At 39.2% G+C, this 11,880-nt stretch overlaps 1 protein-coding gene across 1 annotated transcript in view; it reads left to right on the forward strand.

Moving 5' to 3' along the window:
- LOC115218344 overlaps positions 1–9,690 on the forward strand; it is a 98,153-nt gene extending 88,463 nt beyond the window's left edge. Inside the window, exons 13-15 of the mRNA XM_036508426.1 lie at positions 302–331; positions 1,451–1,481; positions 9,292–9,690. Coding sequence (XP_036364319.1) covers positions 302–331; positions 1,451–1,481; positions 9,292–9,310 — 80 coding nt within the window. The 3' untranslated portion in view covers positions 9,311–9,690. The remainder of the gene's footprint in view (positions 1–301; positions 332–1,450; positions 1,482–9,291) is intronic.
- Positions 9,691–11,880: the final 2,190 nt, after the last annotated feature.

Raw genomic sequence — 11,880 nt, forward strand, 5'->3', positions numbered from 1 at the left:
GACTACAGCATATATGGAATCACAAAAACACAAATTTCACAACTTGAGAAATAAACACAGGAATATTACTTGACACATAGCCTCAAGAAGGTCACTACTAGCTCTGACAGTGCATGCAAGCATGTACTGCCATCTGTTGGCACACTATAAAACAAGTCCAGGAACTTTTTTATACCACCTTATATGGAAACTGGTGATAAGATTGGAAATAACAATGTCATACACATATACACACACATTCACATACATACACTCATATATATATCATATTTTAAACTGTATTTCTTTCCTCCCTTTTCAGCGCTTGCTAGTTTAGAATCATCATTCTTTGGTATGTATATCTTTTTCAACAAAACTATATACAGTCTGTGTGTTAACATTAGCATTTCCTTTGATACATGTAATCAGCCTGAATTTATCACACATCACACTTTAAATAGAATTGATATTAGCAGAATTTGCCGACAAAAACTAAATCCTTATACACACACATGTATGTATGTATGTATGTATGTATATATTTAATATAAATTAAAAAGCAGAACACAAAGGATATCACGGTACACGTGTTTCAAGCTTCATAAACAATCCGTTATTACATCAGTGTATTAATGATATAAAAGATGGTTTAAAGCTGTCTTCAGCCGCAAACATTGTTAGTCCAAAGATTACATCACAATATAAAAAATATAAAAAGTACATGTAGTATTAGCCATTATAATAGGTTTATCATATCTCCCTGAAAAAGTATATTTGTATAATTTTCTAACTGTATAAATGTATAAAGATGCATGCTGATTGGTGATACAGTATGGGCAGATTTTCGAAATCCAATGAATCTTTATACATTTATACAGTTAGAAAATTATACAAATATACTTTTTCAGGGAGATATGATAAACCTATTATAATGGCTAATACTACATGTACATTTTATATTTTTTATATTGTGATGTAATCTTTGGACTAACAATGTTTGCGGCTGAAGAGAGCTTTAAACCATCTTTTATATCATTAATACACTGATGTAATAACAGATTGTTTATGAAGCTTGAAACACGTGTACCGTGATATCCTTTGTGGGACTGAACCCGGAACCATGTGGTTGGTAAGCAAGCTACTTACCATACAGCCACTCCTGCACCTATAAATGCGTCTATGCCCTTGTATTTAAGGATGCATATATATAATGGTAGTGATGTCTTTGAAAAGCTGAACTTCTAACATGGGATTATTTCCAAGTCAGCTGATTCCTTTCATTAATGCTTGGTCAAGGTCTCTCTCTTGCTCTCTCTCTCTCTCTCTCTCTCTCTCTCTCTCTCTCTCTCTCTCTCTTTCTCACGCACACAAACACACACACACTCATTCACTCACATCACACTAACTTACTCACAAAATATGCATGTTTAATTTGCTTCAAACCTCATGTTGTTATTCTTTCACTCTTCAGATATCAGTTTGAATCATGAATTTTCCAGAAGGTAAGTTCCAATTAACCACTTCTCTTTTTGCACATTTTTCCTTTCACTCTGATAACAGCTTGTGATTTCCTGCTTTTCCTGCTTTCCCTCCCATCACAACACTTGTTCAACTTTACCGGGACAGTTATAAAAGGGACACTACTCTTGCAGAAATTCTGCTAAGTTAAACCCGGCGATGCTTCATCATATTTGATTCACAGGTTTCATCTTTGAGTTTGTATGTCACATAATCACAGATATTCACTTCTATGTATGTCTGACTGAGAGTTTATGCCCTTGTATTTAAGGATGCATATGTATAATGGCACGTAAAATGCACCCACTACACTCATGGAGTGGTTGGCGTTAGGAACGGCATCCAGCTGTAGAAACACTGCCAGCTCAGACTGGAGCCTGGTGCAGCCTTCTGGCTTCCTGGACCCCGGTCGAACCATCCAACCCGTACTAGCACGGAAAACGGATGTTAAACAACAATGATGATGATGATGATGTAGTGACGTCTTTGAAAAGCTGAATTTCTAACATGGGATTATTTCCAAGTTAGCCAATTCCTTTCATTAATGCTTTGTCAAAGTCTCTCTCCCTCTTTCTCTCTCTCTCTCTCTCCTCTCTCTCTCTCTCTCTCTCTCTCTCTCTCTCTCTCTCTCTCTCTCACTCTATTTCTATCTCTATCTCACTCACACACATCCCAGCTACAATGTTGGCAGACAAGATCCTGGACATTCCCTGGTTATATCAATTATGACCAATGGATATGGAAGCACTCCATCGGTTACGACGATGAGGGTTCCGGTTGATTTGAATCAACGGAACAGCCTGCTCGTGAAATTAATGTGTAAGTGGCTGAGCACTCCACAGACACGTGCACCCTTAACGTAGTTCTTGGGATATTCAGCATGACACAGTGAGTGACAAGGCCAGCCCCTTGAAATACAGGTACAACAGAAACAGGAAGTAAGAGTGAGAGAAAGTTGTGGTGAAAGAATACAGCAGGGATCACCACCATCCCCTGCCGGAGCTTTGTGGAGCTTTTTTAGGTGTTTTCGCTCAATAAACACTCACAACGCCCGGTCTGGGAATCGAAACTATGACCAATATTGACAGAGGAAAATAATGAGGCTCAAAAACACCTGAACCTTTTACTAATTTTACTAATTTTCTTTCTTATCCTCTCAATTTTTGATCTCTGCATTCGCTATGAGTGTCATTATAACCATTAGACATTAACCAAGTTTTCCTAATGCTAAATCTGTTTACCAAATAGTAGTAATTGGCATTGTAATGTGACAATCATTTTCTATCTACCTAAATTTCTTTATATGGAACTTTGACATCTATTTCACCCCTATTTCTATAAATAGAAAATCTTTCTTGTCTCCTTTCATTTGTCCATTCTTCTCAGAACCTTCAAGCAGTTCATAGCAACTGAATATTATTCAGTCAATTGATAAACTCCACTACCTTAAATGTTCTTAAAATTTAAATCCATGTCTTTGTCTATATATCTACCTTCTCTATAATGTTATCACTTGATATGAAAATTATGTATTAATGGAAAACCTCTATAATTGGCTGATGAGTGCTCAGCATTTTAAAACTGTTGTAATACTTACAACATTTAATAAAATGATGTAGTGCGAAACGATCATACCAAATTACCAAAGTTATTCTTGTTGCTTATTTTGATTATAATCACCCCATGGATTTATATGGATAACACCATGCAAAATTCTGGTGCATCTAACTTAAGTACCATATTCATTTGAATCTGCATATATATATGTATGTATGTATATGTATGTCTATATCATCATCATCATCATCATCATCATCATCGTTTAACGTCCGCTTCCCATGGGTTGGACGGTTCAACTGGGGTCTGGCAAGCCCGAAGGCTGCACCAGGCCAGTCAGATCTGGCAGTGTTTCTACAGCTGGATGCCCTTCCTAACGCCAACCACTCCGAGAGTGTAGTGGGTGATTTTATGTGCCACCGACACAGGTGCCAGAAGAGGCTGGCAGACGGCCACACTCGGATGGTGTTTTTTATGTGCCACCGACACAGCTGCCAGACAAGGCTGGCAGACGGCCACGCTCGGATGGTGTTTTCTTATGTGCCACCGACACAGGTGCCAGACGAGGCTGGCGAACGGCCACGCTCGGATGGTGTTTGTTACGTGCCCTCAGCACGGAGGCCAGTCGATGCGGTACTGGCTACGGTTACGTTCGGATGGTTTTCTTATGTGCCACCGGCACTGGTACCACAAGGATACAAATTCCATTGATGTTCATCTATTTTGATTTGGTTTGATTTGATTTGATTTGATTATATATATATATATATATTTAAATTTTATTTTTCAGTCAAGATGTCCTTTAGAAGGCCAGTCCTGTTTGGAATCTTTACGGTATGTATATGTTTGTATGTGTGTGTATCTAGTCAGCAATCCCCATCATCTTCTAATATCCATCTTCCATGCAGTTTTCTTTTTCAGTCTCATGACATATTGAAATTTTGATTCTTCAGTTCATTTACCATATATATTGGAGCAATAAACTTTGGCAGCATAACTCTATGATTTCAAGGTACCAGCTTCACAGCATGGCACCTTCTATTATGACCCTGTGCTGGCCAATGCCTTGTCGTAGAATTTGTCGATGTAAACTTGTGTGGAAGCTTGTATGTATGTATGCATGCTTGTATGTATATATATATATATATATCATTATTTAACATCTGTTTCCATACTGGTATGGGTTGGATAGTTTAAAAAGAGCTAGTATGTATGTATATCACCGTGATCACTGTGACCGACCAGGCTATCAAATATTGCTCCACATCGCTAGTCACAATGCGCTTTGCATTGTTTTTTAGCTTGAGCATTCCAACAGAAGAAAGAGTGAGAGAAAGTTGCGGCGAAAGAGTACACCAGAGATCGCCACCACCCCCTGCCGGAGCCTCGTGGAGCTTTAGGTGTTTTTGCTCAATAAACACTCACAACGCCCGATCTGGGAATCGAAACCACGATCCTACAACCGCGAGTCCGCTGCTCTAACCACTGGGCCATTGCACCTACATCATCATCGTTTATGTATATATATATATATATATATATTATTATTACGGAGATGTACTCGCATAGCAAGTAATTTGATCTGAGATTGTGTGCTTAAACGAAAACAATTGCAGCGTGGAAGGTGTTTGTAAGCCATTTAAGAAACACACAAAAGCCATTCGATTCACTTCAACATTTAAGTTTAATTTGTCAAAATATTTTCATCGCTAAAATCCGCGACCTGTTCACTGACAAAAATCCGTGCTGCATTGTTGTATATATATATATATATATATAATAAATTCATGGTGAATACTTGATAAGTGTAAGCACCTGTATATACCAGCTAGTAGCAGAGGTGAGAGGGTATATGCATGTGTTCTGTTTTTATTTCATTTGATGCATATATATATATATATGCTTTATTTTTAACACAACAGCTGTTTCGGGGAGTTTCGAATTATGTAATAATCACAATGTTCATGATTAGAAGATGGAATGTGAAAAAAGTTAAGGATTTGCCAGTTTTTTCTCCTAATAAAGGAAGCTGGTCTTATGGTTATGTCTGAATGGGATCATTTACTGGTTGCATATTCTGTCGAGTTAAAATTTCTATGAACTCTCTTAATATACATAAATATATATGTATATCTATATGAATGTGTGTGTGTGTGTGCGTGTGTGTGTGTGTGTGTGTGTGTGTGTATGTGTGTGCTGCATGTCTTTGTGTTTGTCACCACACCACTTGACGAATAATGCTAGTTTGTTTGCATCTCTATGATGTAGCAGTTCAGCAAAAGAGACTAACTGAGTAAATATATCAGACCTAAAAAAAACCAGTACTGAGCTTGCTTTGTTTGACTAAACTCATTGAGACAGGGCCCCAGCATGGCCACAATCCAGTGACTGAAACAAGTAAAAGAATATATAATGTCTTCTTTGTGTGTGCGTCTGTGTACAGTAAATAATTCACTTTCTATTTTGTTGATCACTAACCATTTATTTCCGCTTTCATACAAATTCCACTTAAACTTTCATTTATCATTTCTGGATAATTTTCCCTTTATTTGGAAAGTTTCCTGTCAAGAATTTCCATTCATTTGCAATATCTGCTGACAACTACTTCAAGAGTAACATGAAATTCAACCATTATCCAACAACTTCCTGAAACAAGCAGATTTCTCTCAAGTAACAATGTCAGACTGCTGTTTCTTACAAAACATTAATATAATACATACAAAAAATATGATAAAACAAAGCATAGGCTCAGATATTAGTGATACATCAACTAAGAAGAGACAACCATAGACAGCAGTCAATATTAGCCTATGTTCTTTTTAGCTTAATGACCCTGCTTTCAGATGTATATTATTTCTGCAGTTCTGTATTTTGCACACATTATGAACTCTCTGCAATCAAGAAATCAAGGGCTTAATACTCTCCCTGGTAATGTGAGTTGTGAATTGCTACTAACCCTGCAACCAAAAATCTGATTAAATGTGTTTTGCATTCATGATAGAAGAAATTACACTAGAGTTTTATTCCTAAGAACCCCAGAGACTGAAAGCATTTCCTGTTATTATACAGGATGAATTAGTTGTTAGACACAAAAAAAAACCCTCTTCAGAGTCATTCTCTTGAAGTTATTTATCCAGAAACTGCCTGCAACTATGAAAGATATTGCTCAATAATGGAGCCAATATTGAAGTTACGGAACATTCTCCAAGAGAACTTCATATTCTGAACTGCTGTTCTTCAAAGTGAATGTCAACAAAGTTACAGCGCAAAATGAAGGCATTGACTCTGCAAACCCAGGAAGTCTGGCAGAGAAGAGGGAAACCAAGACTTTAGTCATTCTGGTAGTTCTTACTGTAACACTAACATTACCAAAGAATGAGACAGTTTATGTTGGGACCATCGAATCTTTAGAGAAAGGACCCAACATAGCAATTCACTTTGTTGATCTATATTGAAACTTGCATCTAACATGACAAGTGAAAGAATCAGGAATTAGCAGTGACCAATTTAGCTGGTCATGTACCCTTTAGTCACCCATTCTACATCAGTGACAAACACCAGCATAAATTTCTCATTGATACTAAAATTGATGTGAGTGTCTTTCCTGCCACACTAACTTCTGATAAGAAAAGCCTATGGCCCTTATTGCTTAAGGTTGTTCATTACTCTTCCATCACTACGGCAAGAAATTGTTAACACTAGATCTAGGAATGTGATGAATTTTTAACTGGATACGCTGCTTATTTATCCATTCCTATTCTCAGAGTTGATAATCTTTATCAATTGAAATTCATTCATTGAGGTAAAACAACAGTGTCTTCTTGGTTCTTCAACCAACCTTATTGTTCAAATCCCAGTATTCCAGTCAGCTCCTACAACTAAATTTGAAGTTCTTTTACAAAAAATATATATTTAACATGTTGTGATTCTTATGAATTGAGAATAGGGCATAATGTTACCCACCATGTCTAAACTAAATGACCTCTGGTCAGATCTCGATACTTGATCATCTAAATATAGCTAAACAGAAGTTCAATCACATCGTTGGACTTTGCTTTATTTGTCATTCTAGCACCAATTGCTCATCACTCTACACATGGTTCTGGGAAAAACACCAGTTGAATGGTATTCTTGCAATGATTAACAGACACTTAATCCCAAAACATTCTTGAAAAGGTCTTGGTATAACCCATCTTCAAGCCTGACATTTCTTCTGTTCAAGAGACAACAATGTCTACCAAAATTAGGTCTAAGCTGAGATGATAATCAAATTCCTATAGAACCAAAAAACAAATAGAGAACTGTTGTCACCACACACTTTGGACTCTATGAGTTCTTGCACATACTATTTAGTTTTCAAAATAACCTGCAAGAAAGAAAAAACTAAAATAATTTCTGTATCTCTAAAGCCATAGGAATCATTCACATGTATAAGTAAGTGCAGTCAGCTCTCACTGATGTGTGGAACAGTATCCTCTCCATTTTCTGGGATGGGTGGAGCATATGTAACTGCTGAGTGTTCAAGATAGAAGGGAATGTGATAGACTGAGCATTACACACCTATTCTAGAAGCTTATGCTGATAGCTATGGCATTGCCACAAAAGTGATGAGGCCAAGAGCCATGATAAAGGCAGGTTGTAAGTATCAATGTAACCAGGAATATTTTGTGGTTGAGGGGAACCTGTATGGAAATACGAGTCCTGAAGACCCTCAAACGTCACTGTACCATTCTGAAGAATGTAGAAATAGAAGCCTAGTGGTGAAGATTAGCAAGCCCACTTACTATACATATGGAAACAAGGGTTTTTCTGTCAGACAGGGGAGGAAAACAGAGAAGAGTGCAACAAAAACAAAAGGTCCCAGGAGCTGTTTTCAGAGCATCACTTGTCAGGGCTTGGAGAAACATCAGAAGAGATTGCTTCAGCATTGGTCCCAAGAACCAATGAGCAAGAAGTTGAAGACTGAAATGCTGAGTCCCACTCTGAGGGGTACCATCCATCATCTTGAAATAGTGAGGATACAATTGAGACTGAAGAAGTGGGATAAGGACGTGGAGATGGCCAGCAAAAAAGAAAAGAAAAGTAAAAAGAAAAACAAGAAGCCCTATTAGAAAATCCTCATCATCATCATCGTTTAGTGTCCACTTTCCATGCTAGCATGGGTTGGACGGTTCAACTGGGGTCTGGGAAGCCAGAAGGCTGCACCAGGCCCAGTCTGATTTGGCAATGTTTCTACGGCTGGATGCCCTTCCTAACGCCAACCACTCCATGAGTGTAGTGGGTGCCTTTTACGTGCCACTGGCACAGGTGCCAGACGAGTCTGGCAAGTGGATACGATTGGATGGTGCTTTTTATGTGCCACCGGCACGGGGGCCAGGTGAGGCTGGCAACGGCCACAAACGGACGGTGGTTTTTATGTGCCACCAGCACGAAGCCAGTCAGGGAGGCGCTGGCAACGGCCACGCTCGGATGGTTCTCTTACATGCCAAAGAGAACCATCCGAAAATGTTTGAGAAAAAAGAGGGGCCCACAACTCCCTCAACCTTTCAGTTAAATTATTCAAATATTTATCTTACATTTTCACAATTTAATACTAAACCTATTGAATAAGGGTCCAGTTTATATATTCATTGAATGCAAAATGGGGAAATGGTACTAGAACAATCCACGAAGACAGACTTTTGGTAAAGACCATATTGATAGTGGAGGGAGGTGGATGTTTGAATATTTGAGGAATGTAGAATCAGTTTTAGGGGCTTATTTACCCATTCCTATTCTCAGAGTTGATAATCTTTATTAATTGAAATTCATTCATTTGTGAAATTCATTCAGGTGTGTGAGAAATAGGTGACCAGAAACATAGGTCACCCTCTACCAACTTAACCACTTCTCCCCTATTTTTTATTTTGTTTTTGTTTTGTTTTTGTTTTTCCAGTTTCAGCTCTTGAGCTGTGGCCATGCTGGAGCACCGCCATTGTGGTGAAAGAGTACAGCAGGGATCACCACCCCCTGCCGGAGCCTCGTAGAGCTTTTAGGTGTTTTCGCTCAATAAACACACACAACGCCCGGTCTGAGAATCGAAACCGCGATCCTGCGACCGCGAGTCCGCTGCCCAAACCATTAGGCCATTGCGCCTCTACATTGTCTTGTTTTTTAACATATTTTTTTAATTATTTACTTGATATACTTATCTAATTATTTTGTATAATTATTTCTTCTTTTGTTCTTTTATTTCAGAAAAAATTTTACATTTTAAACTTCATAAGAAAATTATTTTTGACGACAAACCAATGCAAACCATCTTTTCTTTCAATCTACACTCACATACTCTTTTACTTGTTTCAGTAAAAAATAGTACGAATATAAATACAAAAAAAAAACAATAATAACAACAGGTGTCTTTTGACTCAGACGAATTGAATCAGCTGGCGTATTTGAAAGATAAGGCCTTATGGCAGATAAAGAAAGTGGTGTTATCATAGCGAAAGGGCTATAGTTGGCCAGTGGTTACATGAGAAGAGAAGAGAGAGAAAAAGAGGGGCAAAGGAATTAAAGAGGGGGAGAAGAGAGAGAAAAAGAGGAACAAAGGAATTAAGGAGGGAGAGAAGAAAGAGAGCGTGTCAAGGATTGGTGAGAAAAAAGAAAAACAGGGACAGTGAAGTGCAAAGTATATATAGACATATATAGACAGGCTTCTTTCAGTTTCCATCTACCAAATCCACTCACATGACTTTGGTCGGCTAAAGAAGACACTTGCCCTAGGTGCCACACAGTGGGACTGAACCTGGAACCATGTGGTTGGTAAGCAAGCTACTTACCACACAGCCACAAGTTACTTCCCTTTCATGATTAAGTTAATTTTGGAGACTTTTCTCATTATTTATACTCCAAAACCCCTTAATATTTTGGCAAAAAGTGACTGATAGAATAAGTACTAGGCTTACAAAGAATAAGTCCTGGGGTCGATTTATCGACTAAAGGGGGTGTTCCAGCATGGCCGCAGCCAAATGACTGAAACAAGTAAAAGAATATTGACTAATAAAAAGCACAATTCTCTGTACCAGTAAAAAGAAAAGGAAACTAACTTCGTATCTTATGTTCCAAATGCCGTTTTATCAATGAGAATTGGAAATCACTGCTTTAGATCATCATCATCGTCTTTATCATCACCATTTAAAAATAATGTTTACAGATTTTAGCTCATGCCAAGCAATCATGAGTTGGATAGTTTAGCAATATTGTTTTCTTCATTGCTATCTTCACTGTTTGAAAGACAAGGCAGAAATGATCTCATTTGAGGTTACAGCCATCTTTGGCCAACTTGTTCCTGTTGTAACCACTAACCTGATTTGTTGACACGTGACGCGATTTGTTTCTACTTATTTCGCGCCACTGTCCCAGGCCAGCCAATCACGGCCTTTGGTTAAGGTCCCATTTCCTAGGCTCTGTTGAGTCACCTTACTTGTATATAAGGGAGTGTTTTCAGTATACTTGCGTCTTTGGTTCCAGTCCTTATAAAGGCTAACCTCTCTGACCACAGAGCTACTCAACATGTTCCAGTCACAGCGACAGACGATCAGCCGCGACGACGCTAATGTACACCCGCAACAGAAAACCAATTTCTATCTCCGCCACCGTCGTCACCATCATTGTACCAACTTCAAGTCGCCATCACCATCGTCCACTTCAGACATGTACACACCAACTTCACAGATTCAACTCATACTGTTAGTGTGAAATTCTCACCACGTTGCAGTTGAAAGAATATCTGTATCAAGAGAAAAATAACCAAGCAAAACATGATATGAAGACGCTATAGTAAACCAAGCGACAGACATAACGTCATCGCCAACATCGTCTCTATCTACCAAGATTTAACTTGTACACAAGATAACTATAGATTCAACTCATGCTGTTAGGTGAAAATCTCACCACGGAAAAACAGTTGCAGTATCATCATCATCATCATCATCGTTTAACGTCCGTTCTCCATGCTAGCATGGGTTGGACGGTTCGACCGGGGATCTGGGAAGCCAGAAGGCTGCACCAGGCTCCAGTCTTATCTGGCAATGTTTCTACAGCTGGATGCCCTTCCTAACGCCAACCACTCCATGAGTGTAGTGGGTGCTTTTTACGTGCCACCCGCGCAGGTGCCAGAAGAGGCACAGAAGCCAGTCGAGGCGACGCTGGCATCGGCCACGATTCGGATAGTGCTTTTTACGTACCACCAGTCCAGGGGTCCTGGCACCTGCCGGGTGCCAGTCATAGGATTGGTTCAATTTCGATTTCACTTGTCCCAACATGTCTTCGCAAGCAAAGGGGGTTGACATGGGTGCCTGTCGTCGGATGAGGTTCGATATCGACTTCGCTTGCCTCAACAGGTCTTTGTGTCCAAGGGGGGAAAGGCATGCATAAGTGGGCTGGGCTCACTTGTCCTGCCTGGTCTTCTCACGTACAGAATATTTCCAAAAGTCTCGGTCGCTGGTCATTTCCTCAGTGAGACCTAAAGTTCGAAGGTCGTGCTTCACCACCTCGTCCCAGGTTTTCCTGGGTCTACCTCTTCCACGGGTTCCCTCAACTGCTAGGGATTGGCACTTTCTCACACACCTATCTTCATCCATTCTCGCCACATGACCATACCAGCGCAATCGTCTTTCTTGCACACCACAACTGATGCTTCTTAGGTACAACATTTCTCTCAAGGTACTAACGCTCTGTCGAGTATGTACACTGACATTACACATCCATCGGAGCATACTGGCTTCATTCCTCGCGAGCTTACGCATGAAAGAATATCTATATCAAGAGAAAGATAAGCACAACAAG

Source organism: Octopus sinensis, linkage group LG13, assembly GCF_006345805.1.
Source record: "Octopus sinensis linkage group LG13, ASM634580v1, whole genome shotgun sequence".
Taxonomy (NCBI): domain Eukaryota; kingdom Metazoa; phylum Mollusca; class Cephalopoda; order Octopoda; family Octopodidae; genus Octopus; species Octopus sinensis.